Source organism: Coregonus lavaretus (assembly GCF_964263955.1).
Source record: "Coregonus lavaretus genome assembly, chromosome: 5".
Classification (NCBI taxonomy): domain Eukaryota; kingdom Metazoa; phylum Chordata; class Actinopteri; order Salmoniformes; family Salmonidae; genus Coregonus; species Coregonus lavaretus.
In genome coordinates this window covers 19,067,699-19,094,351 of record NC_139992.1, presented here as the reverse complement: position 1 = coordinate 19,094,351, position 26,653 = coordinate 19,067,699, and the positions used below count along the sequence as shown (strand labels likewise).

At 46.9% G+C, this 26,653-nt stretch overlaps 1 protein-coding gene across 1 annotated transcript in view; it reads left to right on the top strand.

Annotated features, from left to right (window-relative positions):
- The window catches only part of LOC311128825 (interleukin-1 receptor-like 2), a gene marked incomplete at its 5' end in the record, with an annotated part of 39,953 nt that extends 13,750 nt beyond the window's left edge, over positions 1 to 26,203 (top strand). Inside the window, 9 exons of the mRNA XM_084161053.1 lie at positions 9,906 to 9,983; positions 14,489 to 14,741; positions 14,826 to 14,938; positions 18,586 to 18,648; positions 18,773 to 18,908; positions 22,531 to 22,682; positions 22,849 to 22,992; positions 25,043 to 25,216; positions 25,515 to 26,203. Of these exons, the coding sequence (XP_084017179.1) occupies positions 9,906 to 9,983; positions 14,489 to 14,741; positions 14,826 to 14,938; positions 18,586 to 18,648; positions 18,773 to 18,908; positions 22,531 to 22,682; positions 22,849 to 22,992; positions 25,043 to 25,216; positions 25,515 to 25,966 (1,565 nt within the window). The 3' untranslated portion in view covers positions 25,967 to 26,203. The remainder of the gene's footprint in view (positions 1 to 9,905; positions 9,984 to 14,488; positions 14,742 to 14,825; positions 14,939 to 18,585; positions 18,649 to 18,772; positions 18,909 to 22,530; positions 22,683 to 22,848; positions 22,993 to 25,042; positions 25,217 to 25,514) is intronic.
- Between the last annotated feature and the right edge of the window lie 450 nt (positions 26,204 to 26,653).

Below are 26,653 nucleotides of genomic sequence, written 5' to 3'. Positions count from 1 at the left end.
ATCATTTTCTCTCTCCGTTACAGTTGTTTTATGTTTTACCTTTAGTCATCCAGTTAACACCAGAGCCCTGGAGATGTCAGTCAGTCTTTCTGTGGTGGAATGGGGAATGTGTCTGGCCCTGTTCCAGGTATGAGGTATGAGGTATTAGCCTGCCTGCCTGCCTGCCACGGGCTGTGGTTGTTGACTACCGTGGTGACTCCTGTAGTCAAATATAATTTGTTTTCCTTAAAGGCCTGCCCCAGATTGCCTCTACACAGCAAATTCCCCTATGGACTTCACCAAGTGAGATCCTAAGTGAACATGTTATCATTCAAATGTAACTATTTAAGACTATTCAAAATCATGTTTTTCATGAAATTTGATGATATTTGAAGGAAAGCAGATCAAAGTATGATGACCAAAGTACAGTGCCTTGCAAAAGTATTCTTCCCCCTTGGCGTTTTTCCTATTTTGTTGCATTACAACCTGTAATTTAAATTGATTTTTATTTGGATTTCATATAATGGCCATACACAAAATAGTCCAAATTGGTGAAGTGAAATGAAAAAAATAACTTGTTTCAAAAAATTCTAAAAAATAAATAACGGAAAAGTGGTGCGTGCATATGTATTCACCCCCTTTGCTATGAAGGCCCTAAATAAGATCTGGTGCAACCAATTACCTTCAGAAGTCGCATAATTAGTTAAAAAAGTCCACCTGTGTGCAATCTACAGTGAGGGGAAAAAAGTATTTGATCCCCTGCTGATTTTGTACGTTTGCCCACTGACAAAGACATGATCAGTCTATCATTTTAATGGTAGGTTTATTTGAACAGTGAGAGACAGAATAACAACAATAAAATCCAGAAAAATGCATGTAAAAAATGTTATAAATTGATTTGCATTTTAATGAGGGAAATAAGTATTTGACCCCTCTGCAAAACATGACTTAGCATTTGGTGGCAAAACCCTTGTTGGCAATCACAGAGGTCAGATGTTTCTTGTAGTTGGCCACCAGGTTTGCACACATCTCAGGAGGGATTTTGTCCCACTCCTCTTTGCAGATCTTCTCCAAGTCATTAAGGTTTCGAGGCTGACGTTTGGCAACTCGAACCTTCAGCTCCCTCCACAGATTTTCTATGGGATTAAGGTCTGGAGACTGGCTAGGCCACTCCAGGACCTTAATGTGCTTCTTCTTGAGCCACTCCTTTGTTGCCTTGGCCGTGTGTTTTGGGTCATTGTCATGCTGGAATAACCATCCACAACCCATTTTCAATGCCCTGGCTGAGGGAAGGAGGTTCTCACCCAAGATTTGACGGTACATGGCCCCGTCCATCGTCCCTTTGATGTGGTGAAATTGTCCTGTCCCCTTAGTGTCAGCGTTGATGTGGATGCGGTTGAGGAGTCAGACGCAGGACGCATAGGCTTTACTAACTGTATAACAATACAAAATAAACGACCTCAACAAGAAGGAGGCGAGCGACAACGCAAATACAGTGCGTCACTATACACAAAGTCCAGAGTACAGCACAAGCGACACCAACTGACAGGCGGAAAATAACACACAAACTAACAAACACAAAGCAGGAAACTTATAGGACACATAATCAGACACAAACGGACACAGGTGCAACAGACAGACCAAACCAATCAAACATCGAAACATCTAATGGTGGTAGCTAGTACTCCGGGGACGACGAACGCCGAAGCCTGGCCGAGCAAGGAGGAGGAGCAGCCTCGGCAGAATCCGTGACAGTACCCCCCCCTTGACGCGCGGCTCCAGCCGTGCGCCGACCCCGGCCTCAGGGACGACCAGGAGGACGCGGAGCCGGGCGCGTGGGATGACCACGGTGGAACTCAGTCAGGAGGGATGGATCTAGGATATCCCTCCTAGGCACCCAGCACCGTTCCTCCGGGCCGTACCCTTCCACTCCACGAGATACTGGAGACCCCCCATCCGACGTCTCGAGTCCAAGATGGTCCTGACCGTGTACGCCGGAGCTCCCTCGATGTCCAGTGGGAGCGGAGGGGTCTCTCCTATCTCACCTTCCTGGAGTGGACCAGCTACCACCGACCTGAGAAGACACACATGGAACGAGGGGTTAATATTCTTATAATCAATAGGCAGTTGTAACCTGTAACACACCTCGTTCAATCTCCTCAGGACTTTAAAAGGCCCCACAAACCGCAGACCCAGCTTCCGGCAGGGCAGGCGGAGGGGCAGGTTTCGAGTCGAGAGCCAGATTCGATCTCCCGGTGCGTACACCGGTCCCTCACTGCGGTGGCGATCGGCGCTCGCCTTCTGTCGACGGATGGCCCGCTGCAGATGGACATGTGCAGCGTTCCACGTCTCCTCCGAGCGCCAAATCCACTCATCCACCGCAGGAGCCTCGATCTGGCTCTCGTGCCAAGGTGCCAGAACCGGCTGATACCCTAACACACACTGGAAAGGGGTTAGATTGGTGGAGGAGTGGCGGAGAGAGTTCTGTGCCATCTCTGCCCAGGGGATATACCTTGACCACTCCTCTGGCCGGCCCTGGCAATAGGACCTCAGAAACCTACCCACATCCTGGTTGACTCGTTCTACCTGCCCATTGCTCTCTGGGTGGTAACCCGAGGTAAGGCTCACCGAGACCCCCAAGCGTTCCATGAATGCCCCCCAGACTCTGGAGGTGAACTGGGGACCTCGGTCAGACACTATATCCTCGGGAACCCCATAGTGCCGGAAAACGTGGGTAAATAGGGCCTCAGCGGTCTGTAGGGCAGTAGGAAGACCCGGCATTGGAAGGAGACGACAGGCCTTGGAAAACCGATCCACAACGACCAAAATGGTGGTATTCCCCTGGGAGGGGGGAAGGTCGGTCACAAAATCCACCGAGAGGTGGGACCATGGTCGTTGTGGAACGGGCAGGGGATGTAACTTTCCCCTGGGCAGGTGTCTAGGCGCCTTACACTGGGCGCACACCAAGCAGGAGGAGACATAAACCCTCACATCCCTAGCTAACGTTGGCCACCAGTATTTCACGCTAAGGCAGTGCACTGTCCGGCCAATACCTGGATGTCCAGAGGAGGGTGATGTATGAGCCCAATAAATAAGGCGATCACGAACCTCGAGCGGAACGTACGTCCGCCCCACAGGACACTCTGGGGGAGTAGGGTCGGTACGCAATGCCCGCTCGATCTCCGCATCGACCTCCCACACCACCGGAGTCACCAGACAAGACTCCGGCAGTATGGGAGTAGGCTCAATGGACCTCTCCTCTGTGTCATACCGCCGGGACAGGGCGTCTGCCTTACCGTTCTGGGACCCTGGGATGTATGTGATCTTAAAAACAAACCGGGTCAGGAACATGTTCCACCTAGCCTGACGAGGGTTTAATCTCCTAGCTGCCCGGATGTACTCCAGGTTACGGTGGTCAGTCAGAATGAGGAAAGGGTGTTGAGCCCCCTCAAGCCAATGCCTCCACACCTTTAGGGCCTGAACCACGGCTAACAGCTCCCTGTCCCCTACGTCATAATTACGCTCCGCCGGGCTGAGCTTCTTAGAATAGAACGCACAGGGGCGGAGTTTAGGTGGCGTGCCGGACCGTTGCGACAGAACTGCCCCAATACCGGCCTCTGACGCGTCTACCTCAACTTGGAATGGTAAAGCGGGGTCCGGATGCGCCAGCACCGGAGCCGAAGTGAACAGGTTCTTCAGTTTAACAAATGCCCTGTCCGCTTCAGCTGACCACTGCAAACGCACCGGGCCCCCCTTCAGCAGGGAGTTAATGGGAGCTGCCACCTGTTCAAAGCCCCGGATAAACCTCCGGTAGTAATTAGCAAAACCCCAAAACTGCTGCACCTCCTTTACAGTGGTTGGAGTTTGCCAATTACGCACGGCCGACACACGGTCAACCTCTATCTTCACACCAGACGCGGACAATCGATAACCCAAAAAGGAGATGGACTCCTGGAAAAACAAGCATTTCTCTGCCTTGACATACAAGTCATGCTCCAACAGCCTCCTCAACACTCGGCGCACCAGGGCTACATGCTCGGCTCGTGTAGAAGAGTACACTAGGATGTCGTCGATGTATACTACCACACCCTGCCCATGCATGTCCCGGAAAATCTCGTCCACAAAGGATTGGAAGACTGAAGGAGCATTCATTAACCCGTATGGCATGACGAGATACTCGTAATGACCCGAGGTGGTGCTAAATGCTGTTTTCCATTCATCTCCCTCCCTAATGCGCACCAGATTGTACGCGCTCCTGAGATCCAACTTTGTGAAGAACCGCGCTCCGCGTAATGACTCAGTCATAGTCGCAATCAGAGGAAGAGGATAACTGTACTTAACCGTGATCTGATTGAGACTACGGTAATCAATACACGGGCGCAAACCCCCGTCCTTCTTCTTCACAAAGAAGAAACTTGAGGAAACCGGGGAAGTGGAGGACCGTATGTATCCCTGTTCCAAGGACTCGGCTATGTAAGTCTCCATAGCCGCTGTCTCCTCTTGAGACGGGATACACACGGCTCCGCGGAAGTGCCGCTCCTGTTTGGAGATCTATCGCACAATCCCCCTGTCTATGAGGTGGCAGCCGTGTTGCCCTAGTCTTGCTGAACACAAGTGCTAAATCCTCATATTCAGGGGGAATGCGCATTGCGGGCACTTGGTTCGGACTCTCCACCGAGGTCGCCCCTAAGGAAACACCTAGACATCTCCCCACACACTGGGCAGACCACTCCATAAGAGCCCTCTGTTGCCACGCAATGGTAGGATCATGGGCGCTTAACCAGGGAAGCCCCAGCACCATGGGATACGCAGGAGATTCGATCAGATAAAACTGAATGATCTCCTCATGACCCCCCTGCGTAGTCATCTTAAGTGGTGCTGTGACTTCTCTAATCAACCCCGACCCCAGCGGCCGGCTGTCTAGAGCATGAACAGGGAAGGGGGCTTCCACCGGCCGAAGGGGAATTCCTAACCTAAAACAAAATTCCCGATCAACTCTCATTCCACCCCGCATCCGCCGCTAAAGTCCGGAACTCCAGGGCGAACTCCTGTGCACTCCTCTTCCCCTGTCGGAGGTGGAACAGACGCTCCCCCGCCGCCTTCCCCTCAGGTGGATGATCGAACACAGCCCTGAAGCGGCGGGAGAACGCGTAGGTGATGGTGGCGGCGTCTATTCCCCTCCATTCGGCGTTGGCCCACTCCAACGCCTTGCCGGATAGACAGGAGATGAGGGCGGAGACGCTCTCGTATCCCGAGGGCGCCGGGTGTATGGTGGCCAGGTAGAGTTCCACCTGCAGGAGGAACCCCTGACACCCGGCTGCGGTACCATCATATGCCCTCGGGAGCGAGAGCCGAATGCCACTGGGTTCCGGTGCTGGGAGAGGAGGACTGGCCGATGGTGATGGTAAGGTGTGGGCACCTCTCCAATGACCAAACGGCGCAGAGTGTTGGACACCTCGTTCATGGCGGCCCCAAGTTGCCGGATCATGGTGTCTTGATCGCTGATCCGTTCCTCCAGCGACTTGGGTGCCGCCGCTGCTCCTGCTGACTCCACAGCAGGTGTGTTATTCCGTCAGCGTTGATGTGGATGCGGTTGAGGAGTCAGACGCAGGACGCATAGGCTGAGTCAAACAAGACTTTACTAACTGTATAACAATACAAAATAAAGGACCTCAACAACAAGGAGGCGAGCGACAACGCAAATACAGTGCGTCACTATACACAAAGTCCAGAGTACAGCACAAGCGACACCAACTGACAGGCGGAAAATAACACACAAACTAACAAACACAAAGCAGGAAACTTATAGGACACATAATCAGACACAAACGGACACAGGTGCAACAGACAGACCAAACCAATCAAACACCGAAACATCTAACGGTGGTAGCTAGTACTCCGGGGACGACGAACGCCGAAGCCTGCCGAGCAAGGAGGAGGAGCAGCCTCGGCAGAATCCGTGACACTTAGCAGAAAAACACCCAGAAAGCATAATGTTTCCACCTCCATGTTTGACGGTCGGGATGGTGTTCTTGGGGTCATAGGCAGCATTCCTCCTCCTCCAAACAAGGCGAGTTGAGTTGATCCCAAAGAGCTCGATTTTGGTCTCATCTGACCACAACACTTTCACCCAGTTCTCCTCTGAATCATTCAGATGTTCATTGGCACACTTCAGACCGGCCTGTATATGTGCTTTCTTGAGCAGGGGGACCTTGCGGGCGCTGCAGGATTTCAGTCCTTCACGCCATAGTGTGTTACCAATTGTTTTCTTGGTGACTATGGTCCCAGCTGCCTTGAGATCATTGACAAGATCCTCCCGTGTAGTTCTGGGCTGATTCCTCACCGTTCTCATGATCATTGCAACTCCACGAGGTGAGATTTTGCATGGAGCCCCGGGCCGAGGGAGATTTACAGTTCTTTTGTGTTTCTTCCATTTGCGAATAATTGCACCAACTGTTGTCACCTTCTCACCAAGCTGCTTGGCGATGGTCTTGTAGCCCATTCCAGCCTTGTGTAGGTCTACAATCTTGTCCTTGACATCCTTGGAGAGCTCTTTGGTCTTGGCCATGGTGGAGAGTTTGGAATCTGATTGATTGATTGCTTCTGTGGACAGGTGTCTTTTATACAGGTAACAAGCTGAGATTAGGAGCACTCCCTTTAAGAGTGTGGTCCTAATCTCAGCTCGTTACCTGTATAAAAGACACCTGGGAGCCAGAAATCTTTCTGATTGAGAGGGGGTCAAATACTTATTTCCCTCATTAAAATGCAAATCAATTTATAACATTTTTGACATGCGTTCTTCTGGATTTTTTTTTGGTTATTCTGTCTCTCACTGTTCAAATAAACCTACCATTAAAATTATAGACTGATCATGTCTTTGTCAGTGGGCAAACGTACAAAATTAGCAGGGGATCAAATACTTTTTTCCCTCACTGTATGTGTCACATGATCTGGCACATGATCTCAGTATATATACACCTGTTCTGAAAGGCCCCAGCGTCTGCAACACCACTAAGCAAGGGGCACCACCAAGCAAGGGGTACCATGAAGACCAAGGAGCTCTCCAAACAGGTCAGGTACACATTTGTGGAGAAGTACAGATCAGGGTTGGGTTATAAAAAAATATCAGAAACTTTTAACATCCCACGGAGCACCATTAAATCCATTATAAAAATGTTTAAAGAATATGGCACCACAACAAACCTGCCAAGAGAGGGCCGCCCGCCCACCAAAACTCACAGACCAGGCAAGGAGGGCATTAATCAGAGAGGCAACAAAGAGACCAAAGATAACCCTGAAAGAGCTGCAAAGCTCCACAGCGGAGATTGGAGTATCTGTCCATAGGACCACTTTAAGCCGTACACTCCACAGAGCTGGGCTTTTTACGGAAGAGTGACCAGAAAAAAACCCATTGCTTAAAGAAAAAAATAAGCAAACATGTTTGGTGTTCACCAAAAGACATGTGGGAGACTCCCCAAACATATGGATGAAGGTACTCTGTTCAGTTGAGACTAAAATTGAGCTTTTTGGCCGTCAAAGAAAATGCTATGTCTGGCGCAAACCCAAAACCTCTTATCACCTCGAGACCACCATCCCTGGTGGTGGCAGCATCATGCTGTGGGGATGTTTTTCATTGGCAGGGACTGGGAAACTGGTCAGAATTAAAGGAATGATGAATGGCGCTAAATACAGGGAAATTCCTGAGGGAATGTCACGTTCGTTCATAGACGGGTCAGACCAAGGCGCAGCGTGATATGCATACATGTTTATTAAATGAATAAACACAACGACAAAACAATAAACCAACGATACGTGACGTTCTACGGTACACACAACAAACCTCACACGGAACAAGATCCCACAACCCACTAGTGCCAATAGGCTGCCTAAGTATGGTCCCCAATCAGAGACAATGAGCGACAGCTGCCTCTGATTGGGAACCACACCTGCCAACATAGATCTAGACATACTAGATCCTACAACATAGAACAAACACAACAAGGAATATACACACCCTGACTCAACATATAAGCGTCCCCTGAGTCAGGGCGTGACAGTACCCCCCCCCCAAAGGTGCGGACTCCGACCGCACAACATAAACATAACAGGGTAGGGGCCGGGTGGGCATTCTGCCTCAGAGGCGGATCCGGCTCAGGCCATGACGACCTCTCACTCTTCGCCTCCCAGTTGCGCCCCTGGTCTGGTCTAGACCTCGGCGCGTTGCTTCCCCTCTCCTTCCTCCCACTACACTCCAAGCCCTGTCTGGACCCTGGTGTGGGAGACCCCGAACCTGGAGAGGGGCTGACGTCTGGGTCTGGACTGGAGCCGCTGACCGGAGCTGGACCGGGCACCGGTGGAGCGGACTGCTCAGGCTCCGGACTGGAGCCGCTGACCGGAGCTGGATCAGGCACCGGTGGAGCGGACTGCTCTGGCTCCGGAGTGGAGCCGCTGACCGGAGCTGGACTGGACCCCGGTGAAGCGGATTGCTCTGGCTCCGGAGTGAAGGCATCTTTGCATAGGGACGTGGTTTATATAGCCAGAAAGCTACTCTACTGGTGCCAAATTTGACTTTAGGGTGTCATCAAATATAAATAAAAGTTTTCCCTGTTTATCTATGGCAAAGATACTTATATGTTTCCCCTTTCATCTGTGACTGGTGTTAGCTTGCTACTGGCTAGCTAGGTCTTCAGCCAGCATGGAACAAAGGGGGGAAGGGTCATTCAAAACGCTGACGCAGTTGTCAAGTCAACACATCCATCAGTGCTCTTGTGAACTGCGTCACAAGAGACATGCCAAACAAGAGATGTATAAAAAATAATTGATATCATTGATGCAATTTCAGTGTTTGAGTTGCTTTGTGTATCACCAAATTTGCTTGAGATGATTTTGCTGCAACACTGCTCACTGCATCCAAGTTGCTTGACATGGGAGTTTCAAAGAGCTGTCAGTCAAGGCGAGATCATGAATATAAGCTCCCTGCACACTCAGCCTCTTTTCAAACTTCCTGGTAGTTAGCCATGACAGAAAAAGTACTTTTCAGAATTACTGTTCAATACCTTTAACACAATACAATATGTATTTCTTAAGGCCTCATGAGGGCTTACACTCTAAAACATCCTGGGTTGTTTGGATGACCCAACTGCTGGGTTGCAGGCGTTGGGTCACTTAGTTTGGTTGTTTTTTAAAAAGAGCAAGGTTGGTTTGGTGATGCTGGGTTATTGTGATTTTACAGAGGGGGTCAAATCATAATAAGACTGGAGGCTTGGCGTAGTAGGGGCGTGGCTTTCAGGAAGTTATTTTTGTCCACCCATGGGAGTAAATGTAATTCGGGTTAATCTGTTCTGTTGAATTGTTAGCACATGTCACGGTTGAACACTTACATATTTGTAGTTATAATTAAACCTACAGAAGTATACCAAAAAAAAAAAAAAAAGTATATGAGTTCCTTAAAAGCCTATGCAAATCATAATGTGATATCCCCAATGGTATAGTAACCACTTTAGTGTAATATGTAAATAATAATGTTCATATTTTTGTATTAGATTATGTGACGTGCAATAATTTAAGGAAAATTTGACATTGCAGTCTACAAAATAAGGCTTTACACCAAGCAGTGTGTTAATTGAACACTTTCCAGTGTCTATAGGGGTCCACACTTTCAGTGTTAATTTAAAACTCTCAGTCTATAATTTGCTGTGTAGCTCTGGTGTGTGTGTTTGTGTGGGAAACAGACATTCAGTTGACAAGTAAGGGATTCAGTGGATGGTCAGAAAGAAGCATGATACGTTTGTGTGTGTGAGATCATTTCTTTTGCTGAAGATTTTGGATAGTGTGATGTGACCCTTGATTCTGATAGTTTGTTTGAGCCTATAATGGCAATGCCTGACTAAAACTCACAAGTGATTCTGTGTTTCTCTTTGTTTCAGCTATGGATTGGAGTCAGATGTTGCAGCTCTCACTCTTCTCACTCCTCTGTCTCACTGGCAGCGCCAAGGCAGTAGGAGGTAAGTAGCATGGACTTTACCAACATAATTCATCAGCCATTAATTAATCAATCAATCAATCAATCATGTTACGAGGACAGCTAGAAGTACAGATTGAATTAAACTGTATCAATTGAACAGCTCTATAGGCAGAAACATGGTCCTTCACTTTGTCATGACTTAACTCTGACCTCTGGTGGGTGTTGATGGAATTAAATCCTTTGAAACAGCAGCCCTGCAAATATCTATGTTTCTTGTTGTTCTGAAAGGTTAAGCACACAGCAAATTCTCCAGTTTAAAAAAAACAGAGTTTTAAAGGTCCTGAACAGTCATTCTGAAAAGTACTTTTTCTCTCATGGGTAACTACCAGGAAGTTGAAAAAGACAGGCTGAGTGGGTGGTGAGCTTATATTAATTAGTTTGCCTTGACTGACAGCTCTTTGAAACACCTATGTCAAGCAACTTGGATGCAGTGAGCAGTGTTGCAGTAAAATCATCTTAAGCAAATTTGGTGACACAAAAAGCAACTCAAACAACATTGAAATTGCATCATTGATGTCATTTATATATATATATATCTCCCGTTTGGCATGTCTTTTGTGATGTGTTTCACAGCAGCACTGACGGATGTGTTGACATGACAACTGAGTCAGAGTTTTGAATGACCCTTCTCCCCCTTTTGTTCCATGCTGGCTGAAGACCTCGCTAGCCAGTAACTAGCTAACACCAGACACAGATGAAAGGGGAAACATATAAGAATATTTGCCATAGATTGATAGGGTAAACTTGTAATTATATTTGCTGACACCATTCAGTCACATTTTGGCGCCAGTAGAGTAGCTATCTAGATGTATAAACCACGCCCCTCTGCCCCGATGTTGGTTAAAAGGCGGTACTTATTTAAGTTAGGTAAGAGAATATCATGTTACAGTACCAGTGGTGTGTTAAAATGAGAGTTAAGGTGATGTCACGTTGTCCCCTAAATAATGAATCCAAGTGTTTGACATGGGGGAGGGGACCAGTAACTTTATGATCAAACTTTATCAATGTATAACTTATCATACTTTAGTCATCATACTTTGATCTGGTTTCCTTCAAATATCATCACATTTCATGAAAAACATCATTTTAACTATTCATGACCTTTAAATCAACACTGAAAGTGTTGTCTATGGACCCCATATAAACACCGGAACAGTGTTAAATTAACTTACGGATTAGTGTAAAGCCTTATTCAAATATTTCCCAGAGTGCCTTGCCTTTTGAGTAAATTGTAGAGTTATCACCAATGACTATATTTGTTATTGACAGAGACATGGTTGATGTATTCATCCATTTTCGGTCCTATGGACTTCACCCAGTATTAAGTGAGATCCTAAGTGAATGTTATCATTAAAAATATATATGTTTAACACAATACCACACGCCATTTTGAGGGCCTAGTTTTACCCTTTTTTAGGGGCCTGAAACTCATACATATAACTTTGAACTAAAACCACGTCATTATTATCATATTTCCCAGCAGGCTCTATTGCAGGTTGATATTTCAGAATTGTTTGTTTCAATATCTATGTTTGTGCACATACATTGATTGACTGATTAATCTTGTGCTACACAAAGATAAATGACATACATTTTTATAAACTAATCCAATTAGTTAGTTCAAATCAGTTAGTTCCTAATGTTCCTAACCCAGGCAGTCATTCTGAATGCAGATTTCAGGTGAATAATTATTCCAACTGTTGGATCTCCACCCACTGATTGGATTCCAATAGGAATTACATGTCACCTTGCAAGCTAGCATAATGTGACTTGCAGGCCTGATGTGGCTTGTAAACCATGGGTTTCAGGCCCTTGTGTTACAATCTCAGAATAAAAGGTTTACATTTGTGACTAAAGGGAGACAAACACTTATTTATCTTTGTGTAGCATAATATTAATCAATCAATCAATGCACCTGCACAAATATAGATATTGAAACAAACAATTCTAAAAACAATCATCCTGCGATAGAGCAAGCTGGGAAATATGATAATGATGGGCATGGTTTTAGTTCAAAGTGACGTGCATGAGTTTCAGGCTCCTTTATTTGGTTAAAACTATGCCCACAAAATGAAGCCTTATGAAATAAATACAGTGCACAACTATTCAGACCCCTTCACCTTTTCCACATTTTGTTACGTTACAGCCTTATTCTAAAATTGATTAAATGCACATTTTTCCTCATCAATCTACACAAAATACCCCATAAAGACAAAGTGAGAAAACAGGTTTTTAGAAATGTTTACCCAAAAAAATAAACAAGTATTTACATAAATATTCAGACCCTTTGCTATGAGACTCGAAATTGAGCTCAGGTGCATCCTATTTCCATTGATCATCCTTGAGATGTTTCTACAACTTGATTGGAGTCCACCTGTGGTAAATTCAATTGATTGGACATGATTTGGAAAGGCACACACCTGTCCCACAGTTGACAGTGCATGTCAGAGCAAAAACCAAGCCATGAGGTCAAAGGAATTGTCCGTTGAGCTCCAAGAAAGGATTGTGTCGAGGCACAGATATGGAGAAGGGTACCAAAACCTTTCTGCAGCATTGAAGGTCCCCAAGAACACAGTGCCCTCCATCATTCTTAAATGGAAGAAGTTTGGAACCACCAAGACTCTTACTATAGCTTGCAGCCTGGCCAAACTGAGCAATCAGGAGAGAAGGTTCTTGGTTAGGGAGGTGACCAAGAACCTGATGGTCACTCTGACAGAGCTCCAGAGGTCCTCTATGGAGATGGGAGAACCTTCCAGAAGGACAACCATCTCTGCAGCACTCCACCAATCAGGCCTTTATGGTAGAGATGCCAGACGGAAGCCACTCCTCAGTAAAAGGCACATGACAGCCCGCTTACGTTTACATTTTACATTTTAGTAATTTAGCAGACGCTCTTAGCCAGAGCGACTTACAGTTAATAAAAAATATATATAATAATACTGGCCCCCCGTGGGAATCAATCCCACAACCCTGGCGTTGCAAACGCCATGCTCTACCAACTGAGCTACATCCCTGCCGGCCATTCCCTCCCCTACCCTGCACGACGCTGGGCCAATTGTGCGCCGCCCCATGGGTCTCCCGGTCGCGGCCGGCTACGACAGAGCCTGGATTCAAACCAGGATCTCTAGTGGCACAGCTAGCACTGCGATGCAGTGCCTTAGACCACTGCGCCACTCGGGAGTTTGCCAAAAGGCACCTAAGGACTCACAGACCAAGAGAAACAAGATTCTCTGGTCTAATGAAACCAAGATTGAACTCTTTGGCCTGAATGCCAAGCGTCCCGTCTGGAGGAAACCAGGCACCACTCATCACCTGGCCAATACCATCCCTACGGTGAAGCATGGTGGTGGCAGCATCTTGATGTGGAAAGGTGAACGGAGCAAAGTACAGAAGAGAGATCCTTGATGAAAACCTGCTCCAGACCTCAGACTGGGGCGATGGTTCACCTTCCAACAGGACAACGACCCTAAGCACACAGCCAAGACAACGCAGGAGTGGCTTCGGGACAGGCCTCTGAATGTCCTTGAGTGGCCCAGCCAGAGCCCGGACATGAACCCGATCGAACAGCTCTGGAGAGACCTGAAAATAGCTGTGCAGCGATGCTCCCCATGTAACCTTACAGAGCTTGACAGGATCTGCAGAGAGGAATGGGAGAAACTCCCCAAATACAGGTGTGCCAAGCTTGTGGCATCATACCCAAGAAGACTCGAGGCTGTAATCGCTGCCAAAGGTGCTTCAACAAAGTACTGAGTAAAGGGTCTGAATATTTATGTAAATGTGATATTTCAGTTTTTAATTTTTAATTGATTTGCAAAAAAAATGTAAAACCTGTTTTTGCTTTGTCAATATGGGGTATTGTGTGTAGATTGATAAGGAAAAAAACACATTTATTTAAGGCTGTAACGTAACAAAATGTGGAACAAGTGAAGGGGTCTGAATACTTTCCGAATGCACTGTATGGCATTGTGTTAAATATATATATATTTTATGACAACATATTCATTTAGGATCTCACTTTTTGAAGTCCGTAGGTCCAAAAATGGATGAATGCAACAACCATGTCTCTGTCACTTACAGTGGTGGTAACTCTACAATTTGCTTGAAAGGCAAGGCACTGTGGGAATATTTGGAAAAGGCTTTACACTAATCAGTGTGTTAATTTAACACTGTTCTGGTGTCTATATGGGTCCACAGACTCAACACTTTCAGTATTGATTTAACACCATCAGTGTTCTTAGTTATTATTTGTTTTACTGGAGAATTTGTTGTGAAGAGATATATTTTGAAGGGACCATCTCTGTAAAGACTCTGTCTATGCATACTACATGACACGCGGAATAATTGCATAATTTCTTTGCCGTGCATCATTTCTCCAACATGTGTTTTTCTTTAAGAGGTGGCCTCAATAAAAAAGATGGTGGTCCGCAAACAGTCCCTGTGCCGCATGTTTGTCTTTACTTTACTTTATATACTCTTTGTGTGCAGATCTCTGTGAGGACAAAGGACGAGAGGTTGAGCGGGTGTTTTCAGTTTCCGGTGATGCTGCCATGTTAACATCCACCCTGGTGGACCTCAATGTGTTTGACTACCGCAGCATCCCCTATAACATCTCATGGTATGACCCAAGGACTGGGAGAGAGCTGACCAGGGAGACAAGAAAGACTCTGCCGCGGGGAAAGACACTGTGGATTTTTAACATCGCGATGGAGGATGCTGGAAACTATGAGTGTGTTGTGAGGTAGGGGCAATACTTTTGTCTGCTGTGTGTGTGTGTGTGTGTGTGTGTGTGCTGTAAATCTTTCCTGTTACCTTTGATAAACAGACTACCCTCCCAGTGCTATAAGAAATCGGCCTTACTGATTGTGAACCACACCAACCCAGAAGAATGCGGTCGACCAGAAAAGGCCGACCAGGTCCTGACCAACAAAGACACCGGTTTTCTGAACTGCCCATTGAGTGACCATATCAGGGAAGTGGACAATTACTCCATTCAGTGGTACAAGGTGAGTCCTATGGGGTAAACAGACAGTGCAGTGCAATGGGAGAGTGTTGAGAGGGAACGCCTGACAGCAGGGGTGGACTGGCCATGCCGGATGGGCTGATACATTTTTAGCCCAATGGGATTGTCATTTATTTTATTTTTTTACATAATTATAATTATCTGGCTAATAACCAAATTAGTTCACCCAAAGTTCACCCAAATTACAATGACATTGGTTTCCTTACCCTGTAGGCCAGTCTATGGACAAGGTATAACAACAACGTGCTTTGGTTTGGTTTCCCTTGCACTGTTGTCACATGGAAGCGTTTTGGCATTTGTGGCACAAATCTCATTCAAGTCATTTGACCGATATTGGCATTTGTCGCGCATCAGTATGAAAAATGTATGCACTCACTAACTGTAAGTCGCTCTGGATAAGAGCGTCTGCTAAATGACTAAAATGTAATCATGTTCAAATCAATTTGAGATACATTTGGACATGATGTAGTCCCCTGTAGCTCAGTTGGTAGAGCATGGCGCTTGCAACGCCAGGGTTGTGGGTTCGTTCCCCACGGGGGGCCAGTATGAAAATGTATGCACTCACTAACTGTAAGTCACTCTGGATAAGAGCGTCTGCTAAATGACTAAAATGTAAAAAATTTAAATGTAATAACGGGGTCCACAGTGACAAAAATGGGCCTTTTGGGGGCCTCAAGGAAAGAAAATGGGCCAATGTCGGGGCCTCAAGGGAAAAATGGTCTGGTGTGTCAGGAAAGCAGACGGAACCAGGTTTTCCTCCCTGGTCTTCGTGGTTGAATCTGTGTTTGAAATTCACTGCTTGACTTAGGGACCTTACATATAATTGTACTGTATGTGTGGGGTACAGACATGAGGTAGTCATTCAAAAATCATTTGAAACACTGTTATTGCACACAGAGTGTCACGATCGTCAAAAGGAGCGGACCAAGGCGCAGCGTGGAATGCGAACATACTTTATTTATATTCACCACACGAACAAAAACAACAAAACGATACGTGAAGTCCTTGGTAACAAACACAAACCAACACGGAACAAGATCCCACAAAACACAACTGCCAAACGGCTGCCTAAGTATGGATCCCAATCAGAGACAACAAGCAACAGCTGATTCTCGTTGCCTCTGATTGAGAACCACCCCGGCCAACACAGGAACACATGAACTAGATACTGAAACAATGAACACAAAACATAGACTCTACACACCCTGGCTCAACATAAAAGAGTCCCTAGAGCCAGGGCGTGACAGTACCCCCCCCCAAAGGCGCGGACTGCGACCGCGCCAACATAAACCGAACAGGGGAGGGCCGGGTGGGCATTCCTCCTCGGAGGCGGATCCGGCTCCAGGCGTGACCACCACCCTCTAATAACCCCCCCGTAGTGCCCCTGGTCTGGTCCCGCTGGCTGGAGCTGGACTGGACATCGGTGGAGCGGATTGCTTAGGCTCCGGTGTGGAGCAGCTGACCGGTACCTGACCAGGCACCGGTGAAACGGGCACGGGCTGTGCCGGACTGACGACGCGCACCACAGGCTTGGTGCGGGGAGCAGGAATGGGCCGGACCGGGCTGACGACGCGCACCCCTGACTTGGTGCGGGGAGCAGGAACGGGCCGGACCGGGCTGATGACGCGCACCCCTGGCTTGGTGCGGGGAGCAGGAACTGGCCGGACCGGGCTGACGATGCGCACCACAGGCTTGGTGCGGGGAGCAGGAACGGGCTGGGCCGGGCTGACGAAGCGCACCACTGGCTTGGTGCGGCGAGCAGGAACGGGCCGGGCCGGGCTGACGACGCGCACCACTGACTTGGTGCGGGGAGCAGGAACGGGCCTGGGCCGGGCTGGCGACGCGCACCATAGGCTTGGTGCAGGGAGCAGGAACAGGCCGGACCGGGCTGGCGGCGCGCACCATAGGCTTGGTGCGAGGGGCAGGAACAGGCCGGGCCGGGCTGGCAACGCGCACCATTGGCTTGGTGCGGGGAGCAGGAACCGGCCGGGCCGGGCTGACGACGCGCACCACTGACTTGGTGCGGGGAGCAGGAATGGGCCGGGCCGGGCTAGCGACGCGCACCACAGTCTTGGTACGAGGGGCAGGAACAGGCCGGACCGGGCTGTGGAGACGGACTGGAGGTCTGGAGCGAAGAGCTGACACAACCCGTCCTGGCTGAATGCCTATCTTAACACACTCTGTGTGAGGCATCAGCACATGACGTACAGGGCTGTGTACACGTACTGGCACAACAACACGTGACACTGGCGCAGGATATCCGGGACCGAGGAGGGGTACTGGAGGCCACGAGCGTTGAGCCGGCACACTCCGTCCTGGCTGCATGCCCACCTTAGCACGACACGTGCGTGGTGCTCGCACAGGACGAACCGGACTGTGCCGGACCACTCGCGGCACAGTACGCAGCTCCGCATATCTCGGAACCTGCCCTGTCTCACACTGCCTAGCCTGAGTACGGGGAGTTGGCTCTGCTCTACCTCTAGTTTCCGCCAACCTCCCTTCCGGCCCCCCAAACCCGGTGGCCTCCTCTCCTAATCCCCAACCTCGCCCTGTAGCTGCCTCCAGCAGCCCCGTCGTCCATGCCGTGTGCCCCCCCCCCCCCTAAAAATTTATTGGGGTTGCCTCTTGCGTGTCCGACGTCGGCCCGGTTGGCGCCGCTGCTACTCTCTACGGCGCGTCTCCTCCCACGGACGGCGATCCATACCGGCCTGGATCTCCTCCCAAGTCCAGGCTGTCTGCTCCTGGACACGCTGCTTGGTCCTGTTATGGTGAGATCTTCTGTCACGATCGTCAAAAGGAGCGGACCAAGGCGCAGCGTGGAATGCGAACATACTTTATTTATATTCACCACACGAACAAAAACAACAAAACGATACGTGAAGTCCTTGGTAACAAACACAAACCAACACGGAACAAGATCCCACAAAACACAACTGCCAAACGGCTGCCTATGTATGGGTCCCAATCAGAGACAACAAGCAACAGCTGATTCCCGTTGCCTCTGATTGAGAACCACCCCGGCCAACACAGAAACACATGAACTAGATACTGAAACAATGAACACAAAACATAGACTCTACACACCCTGGCTCAACATAAAAGAGTCCCTAGAGCCAGGGCGTGACACAGAGTGAGTCCATGCAACTTATGTGACTTGTTAAGCAACATTTTACTCCTGAACTTATTTAGGCCTGCCATAACTAAGGCATTGAATACTTCTTGACTCAAGACATTTCATCATTTTTAATTAATTTGTAAACATTTCTAAAAACATTCCACTTTGACATTATGGGGTATTGTGTGTAGGCCATTGATACAAAAATCTAAATTGCATCAATTTCAAATTCAAGCTGTAACACAACAAAACGTGGAAAAAGTCAAGGAGTGTGAATGCTTTCTGAAGGCACTGTATATGACCCTGAATCAGAGGTTATGAGTTCATAGAGGCTGCTTTGAAACTTTGCTCTTTGAGAGCTTAGAAAGGGTTGTTTTCTATAGGGTCAGGTGACTGAATATTTCTGTGTCTTTCTATGATGTTTATGAATCATTGTCATAATTTCAGTGCAGTATTGCCTGGAGCCCAAAGTGGTTGAACCTGCCAATGAGATCATCAAAGCAGATCTGGGTGAGTAAACCACTAGAGAATGTGTGTGTGTGTGTGTGTGTGTGTGTGTGTGCGCGTGCGTGCGTGAGTTTATTATTTATTTTCATTCATGATCCAAATAAAGAATTCAATGTTTGCCCCCTAGGTTCTTCCTTCAGTAAGATGTGTCGGGTGTTTGTGCCGAGTGTGGGGAATAAAAGTTGCACGGATTTGAATTGGAAAGCTAGCAAAAACTCAATTTCCAAAATTGTCTCAGAACGCATCTTTCAGGAATCACAAAGGTAGGTTGAGACAACACAACAGTATCGCAATACACACTGTAAGAATTCTACAAATGTGTTGCTTTTTAACCATTTTCATGTAGACTTGATTGTGTGTTTTGGATCATTGTCTTGCTGCATGACCCAGCTGCGCTTCAGCTTCAGCTCACAGACGGATGGCATGACATTCTCCTGTAGAATTCTCTGATACAGAGCAGAATTCATGGTTCCTTCTATTAAGGCAAGTCGTCCAGGTCCTGAGGCAGCAAAGCATCCCCAAACCATCACAATACCACCACCATGCTTGACTTACAGTATGAAGTTCTTACTGTGTAATGCAGTGTTAGCTTTTCGCCAGACATAATGGGACCCATCTCATCCAAAAAGTTGACTCAAGTTTGCCAAAAAGCACCTGAATCATCAATACTATTTGAAGAATGTTCTATGGACAGATGAGTCAAAAGTATAACTTTTTGGACGACATGGGTCCCATTACGTTCTACAGGAGAATGTAAGGCCATCTGTCTGTGAGCTGAAGCTGAAGCACAGCTGGGTCATGTAGCAAGACAATGATCCAAAACACATAATCAAGTTTACTTGAAAATGGTTAAAAAGCAACACATTTGAAGTTTTGTAATTTACTAGTCAAAGTCCAGACCCAATTCCAATTGAGATGTTGTGGTAGGACTTGAAACTAGCAGTTCATGCTTGAAAACCCAAAAATGTTGCATGCAAGAGTTGGCCAAATTCCTCCACAGCGATGTGAGAGACTGATCAACAACTACAGGAAGCATTTGGTTGCAGTCATTGCAGCTAAAGGTGGCACAACCAGTTGTTGAGTGTAAGGGGGCAGTTACTTTTTCACACTTGCATAACTTTGTTAATTAAATAAATAAAATAAGTATAATTTTTGGGTTTGTTATTTGTACACTCAGGTTCCTTTATCTAATATTAGGTTTTGGTTGAAGATCTGATAACATTCAGTATAAAAAATATGCAAAAATAGAGAAAATCAGAAAGGAGAAAATACTTTTTCACGGCACTGTATATGCCTGTATTCTGTGTCATCCAGATGGATGTTCTACTGTATAGTATCTAAACTGTTGGTATCGTATCAGGTATACTACTGAGATTAAGATAGGCTCCATATACCTTAATACATAGTGCTTGCTTTGAAACTTTGGAACTTCACAAAATCTAATCAAATCACATTTTATTTGTCACATGCGTCGAATACAACAGGTGTAGACCTTACCGTGAAATGCTTACTTACAGGCCCTTAACCAACAATGCAGTTCAAGAAATAGAGTTAAGAAAATATTTACTAAATAAAATAAAGTAAAAAATCAAATAACAAGTAACACAATAAAATAACAATAACGAGGCTAAATACAGGGTGTACCGGTACCGAGTCAATGTGCGGGGGTACAGGTTAGTCGAAGTAATTTGTACATGTAGGTAGGGGTAAAGTGACTATGCATAGATAATAAACAGCGAGTAGCAGCAGTGTAAAAACAAAGGGAGGGGGGTGTCAATGTAGATAGTCCAGGTGGCCATTTGATTAATGTTGACACAAATGAACTTGAAACTCTCGACCAGCTCCACTACAGCCCTGTCGATGTGAATAGGAGCGTGTTTGGCCCTCCTTTTCCTGTAGTCCACGATAGCTCCTTTGTCTTGATCACGTTGAGGGAGAGGTTGTTGTCCTGGCACCACACTGCCAGGTCTCTGACCTCCTCCCTTTAGGCTGTCTCATCGTTGTCGGTGATCAGGCCTACCACTGTTGTGTCGTCAGCAAACTTAATGATGGTGTTGGAGTCGTGCTTGGCCACGCAGTCATGGGTGAACAGGGAGTACAGGAGGGGACTAAGCATGCACCCCTGAGGGGCCCCAGTGTTGAGGATCAGCTTGGCAGATGTGTTGTTGCCTACCCTTACCACCTGGGGGCGGCCCGTCAGGAAGTCCAAGATCCAGTTGCAGAGGGAGGTGTTTAGTCCCAGGGTCCTTAGCTTAGTGATGAACTTTGTAGGCACTATGGTGTTGAACGCTGAACTGTAGTCAATGAACAGCATTCTCACATAGGTGTTCCTTTTGTCCAGGTGGGAAAGGGCAGTGTGGAGTGCGATTGAGATTGCGTCATCTGTGGATCCATGGGGGCGGGATGCAAATTTGAGTGGGTCTAGGGTTTCCGGGATGATGGTGTTGATGTGAGCCATGACCAGCCTTTCAAAGAACATCATGGCTACCGACGTGCTACGGGACGGTAGTCATTTAGGCAGGTTACCTTCGCTTTTCTGGGCACAGGGACTATGGTGGTCTGCTTGAAACATGTAGGTGTTACAGACTTGCTCAGGGAAAGGTTGAAAATGTCAGTGAAGACACTTGCCAGTTTGTCCACGCAGGATCTGAGTACACGTCCTGGTAATCCGTCTGGCCCCGCGGCCTTGTGAATGTTGACCTGTTTAAAGGCTACGGAGAGCGTGATCACACAGTCGTCCGGAACAGCTGGTGCTCTCATGCATGCTTCAGTGTTGCTTGCCCCGAAGCGAGCATAAAAGGCATTTAGCCCATCTAATAGGCTCGCGTCACTGGGCAGCTCGCTGCTGGGTTTCCCTTTGTAATCCGTAATAGTTTGCAAGCCCTGCCACATCTGACGAGTATCAGAGCCGGTGTAGTAGGATTCAATCCTAGTCCTGTATTGACGCTTTGCCTGTTTGATGGTTAGTCTGATGGCATAGCGGGATTTCTTCCAGTCTGTGCTAGCAAAACAGTCCTGTAGCGTAGCATCCGCGTCTTCTGATATTGAGCGAGTCACTGGTACTTCCTGCTTTAGTTTTTGCTTGAAAGCAGGAATCAGCAGGATAGAATTATGGTCAGATTTGCCAAATGGAGGGCGAAGGAGAGCTTTGTATGCATCACTGTGTGTGGAGTAAAAGTGGTCTAGGGTTTTTTCCCTCTGGTTGCAGATGTGATATGCTGGTAGAAATGAGGTAAAATGGATTTAAGTTTGCCTGCATTAAAGTTCCTGGCCACTAGGAGCGCCGCTTCTGTCCTGCCGATGCACGGAAATCCAGCCAACTGTATATTATCCGTGTCGTCGTTCAGCCACGACTTGGTGAAACATAAGCTATTACAGTTTTTAATGTCCCGTTGGTAGGATAGTCTAGAACGGAGCTCATCCAGTTTATTCTCCAGTGATTGCACGTTGGCCAATAGAACGGAAGGTAGAGGCGGGTTCCCCACTCGCCGAATAATTCTCACAAGGCACCCGATCTCCGCCCCCTGTACCTCTGTCTTTTCTTCACACGAATGACGGGATTTGGGCCTGGTCTCGGAGAAACAGTATATCCCTTCTGTAAGACTCATTAAAAAAAAATTATTTGTGCAGTTTGAGGTGAATAATCACTGTTCTGATATCCAGAAACTATTTTCGGTCATAAGAGACGGTAGCAGCAACATTATGTACAAAAAAGGTTACAAACAATGCAAAAAACCACACAAAATAGCACAGTTGGTTAGGAGCCTGTAAAACGGCACCCATCCCCTCAGACGCCAATAACAGTGTATGTTATGTTAACTGTTGCCATGATGGTTTGATTGTGCGTTCACAAGGGGGAACTTGTCTGTCTCCCCCCCAGAGCAGGGAGTGGAGAGAAGAAGAGGAGGAGGGTGTATGGTTGGAGCGTCATTTGAATTTCTTGATGGTGGAAGAGGAAGACTTTTACATCAACTACACGTGTTTGGTTTCCAGTGACAGAGGCATTTCTTTAGCCTTCTTCATACTACAGCCTACAGGTTAGACAATACTGTCTGGAGGATAACATAAAGGTGTTTCAAAAGAGATCACACACATATTATCCTGTCCCTTTACCGTTGTTTTGATAGTGTATTATAACAACTGCAACCTCACCACTTTTGAAAAAACTGTTATAAATGCTATCTTCTCTCTTTTTCTGCACAGATCCAAACTATCTGCTCCCTATTGGGGTACTACTGACCAGTCTGGTATTGGTGTTTACTGTTAGTGTTGTTATTTACCATCGCTTCAAGATCGACATCGTGCTGTCGCTCAGGAGGATGTTCCCGCTTCTCTACACAAACACAGGTACGCAATGAGAGACACTTTACCGCACATATACTGCGCAAGCACACTCATGGAAACATTAATAGAAACATGCCTGAGCGCGCACACGCAGACATGCACACACTCATGCACACACACACACTATCTGCAGACTCATTGCATACTGTGCTTTCACGAAATGGAAACTCGCACTAACATAAATATACATTCCTACACCAGATACAGACAGAAATGCACATACAGCATGTCTCCCCACAAACCCCCAGGCCCACACTTAAACCCACACACACACGCATGTTGCATTGCTTGTGTTAGGTTCTGAACAAACTGAGTAAAAACTCAAACGGACAACTAGAAAAAGCTCAAACAAAGTTTATTCACCCACTGGGTCATATAGCTGCAAAGACAAAGATGTTTACACAATCACATATATTTATACCTTCCTACTAGGCGGAGTCAACCCCTTGCATATCTAGACAGCCAATACATCTCTGTTGCTAGTCAGGAACGTATTTGGTTCCTCTCATTGGTGTAGCCTCCTGCTAGAACCTTCATGGGCATGGAAATATACAGTTGAAGTTGGAAGTTTACATACAGTCATTAAAACTTGTTTTTCAACCACTCCACAAATTTCTTTTTAACAAACTATAGTTTTGGCAAGTCGGTTAGGACATCTACTTTGTGCATGACACAAGTAATTTTTCCAACAATTGTTTACAGACAGATTATTTCACATATAATTCACAGCAATTCCAGTGGGTCAGAAGTCTACATACACTAAGTTGACTGTGCCTTTAAAGTTGGCTTGCAAGCTGAAGAACACCATCCCAACTGTGAAGCACGGGGGTGGCAGCATCATGCTGTGAGGGTGCTTTGCTGCAGGAGGGACTGGTGCACTTCACAAAGTAGATAGCATCATGAGGAAGGAAAATTATGTGGATGTATTGAAGCAACATCTTAAGACATCAGTCAGGAAGTTTAAGCTTGGTCTTCCAAATGGACAATGACCCCAAGCATACTTCCAAAGTTGTGGCAAAATGGCTTAAGGACAACAACGTCAAGGTATTGGAGTGGCCACCACAAAGCCCTGACCTCAATCCTATAGAACATTATGGGCAGAACTGAAAAAGCGTGTGCGAGCAAGGAGGCCTCTTACACCAGCTCTGTCAGGAGGAATGGACCAAAAGTCATCCAACTTATTGTGGGAAGCTTGTGGAAGGCTACCCGAAACGTTTGACCCAAGTTAAACAATTTAAAGGCAATGCTACCAAATACTAATTGAGTGTATGTAAACTTCTGACCCACTGGGAATGTGATGAAATAAATAAAAGCGGAATAAATCATTCTCTTTACTATTATTCTGACATTTCACATTCTTAAAATAAAGTGGTGATCCTAACTGACCTAAGACAGGGAATTTTTACTAGGATTAAATGTCAGGAATTGTGTAAAACTGAGTTTAAATGTATTTGGCTAAGGGGTATGTAAACTTCCGACTTCAACTGTATGTGTGTGACAGGACTGACTGTTCCTCCTCACTTCATCTGACCTGACCTCGGGCCGAATTCCTCACTCCTCCTTACTCCACGGCTGTCCTACCTTAGCAGTGACTGAAACCAGACTGTTGCCCTTTGCCTCTCTCCATAGGGTACATGAGATTTAAGAATAACATTTCCCAACAGAATGTAAGCTCTGCACTCCCCTTTCTCACTCAGTAACTTTCCATACACCCGGTTCTAATATGGTAACATGAATAAGTATATTCCAAGCTAGAATCCAACACTTGTTTCCCACTCCCCACCTGACCACAAGTAAAATCAGTAGCAAGTGTAGCAATGTATTGTAGCACATCCCACAGCTATGCAAGCACAGCATTTTCCATGACTCAGAGGAAACAGAGAGGAAGTTTGATACAAGGCACTAAATAGGCCATGTAACCATAAAACACAAGCAACTATGGTGTCATAAATAACCAAGCCTCCTCTGTTAGGCAGGTTTGTGGAGGCTTTTGCTCTAGCCCAGCACTAACACATCTATTTTGTTTTACCTGTCCCTATCCTGCATGTGGCAGACTCTGATGGGAAGTTGTATGATGCGTACGTGGCATACCCCCGTCTGTTTGGGGATGGGGGCGGAGCCTGTGGGGAGGCAGAGATGTTTGCCCTCCACATGTTGCCCCAGGTTCTGGAGGGGAGGTGTGGCTACAGGCTGTTCATACTGGGCCGGGACAGCCTACCAGGGGAAGGTATGACATCTCAGCTCGACCCTGAGGCTCCAGGTTCCAGAAGACTAAGTTAGCCTTGGCATTAGTACATAAGTAGCATGATGATGAAATATGTGAAACCTTTCTGAAATCATAAAGACCTTCAGAAACCATTTCAATGGTAGAACAATGTTTTAATAACAATTTTCCCTGCTCCCTGACCCCCTCTTCTCCTCCCTCCTCCCTTTCCCCCTCTTCTCCTCCCTCCTCTCTCCTCCCTTTCCCCCTCTTCTCCTCCCTCCTCCCTTTCCCCCTCTTCTCCTCCCTCCTCCCTCTCTAGCCATAGTAGATGCAGTGGAGGAGAGCATGCTGGCAAGCCGGCGTCTCCTCCTGGTCTACTCTGGCTCTACGTTCTGCAGTGGAAGCCACAGTGACAGCAGCAGTGGTGTCCTGGAGGCCTGGCAGAGCTTCGAGAGGCAGACGGCCATGCACCGTGCCCTGTTGGAGGGCTCCCTTAAGGTGGTCCTTGTGGAGCTGGAGGAGGTCTCCCCCACACAGCTGACCCTCTTCCCCGAGTCGGTGCGCCACCTCCGGGAGCGCCAGGGCGCCGTCTGCTGGTGGAAGAGTAGCAGAGGGTTGAGGTGTGGGAGGTGGGGAGAAGAGGAGGAGGTGGAGGAGAAGAGAGGGGAGCTGGCTTCGTCCCCTCTCTCCTCACCCTCTCTTTCCTTGTCCTCACGCTTCTGGAAGGAACTGAGGTATTATATGCCAGTGAGGGGCACGAGGACGAGGTGACCAGAGAAGAACAGCCTGATGAAGTTGTGATGGGATGGATGGGCTTTGGAGAGGACAGTGTTAGACATAACGAGGAAATCTGTTGAATGACTTCTGGTACCTGACTCTCTCAACACATTTTCATGAAAAATTATTGAATCAGACTTTGGAGGACTGATCTTCTGCTGTGAGATTTATTTGAGGTGGGAAAATGCACAGTAAACAGTGTATTCATTCTGAACATATTGGCAGAGCCACTCACACACACACACACGCACGCACACACACACACACACACACACACACACACACAATTTACCACCATGTTGTACATACACACCACATCTGTGAAAGAGCTTTAATAAAGAGTGCCCAGTACATTCTATACAATGTATTTGTTGTCTTTGTCTACTTTCTAAAAAATCCCTCCAAAATGTTCCTTTATTTATTCAGGATTGTTGATATAATGTTTTTATTCGATTTGTTAATCATACATTGAGATAAACTATAAGTGTTTAAACTAATATTTATGAACGCAGTTATTAAATGTAAATGTAAATGTAAAATTAATTAATAGGCCAAGGTATTTATGAACAGCTTTCTGACATTTGATATTAAATGTTTTATAAGTGGTGAGCTGGCTATTAACAAATACCTTATATTATTTATTAAAGCACATTCCAGAAGGTGGTTGCTTGCTAGCTCTTT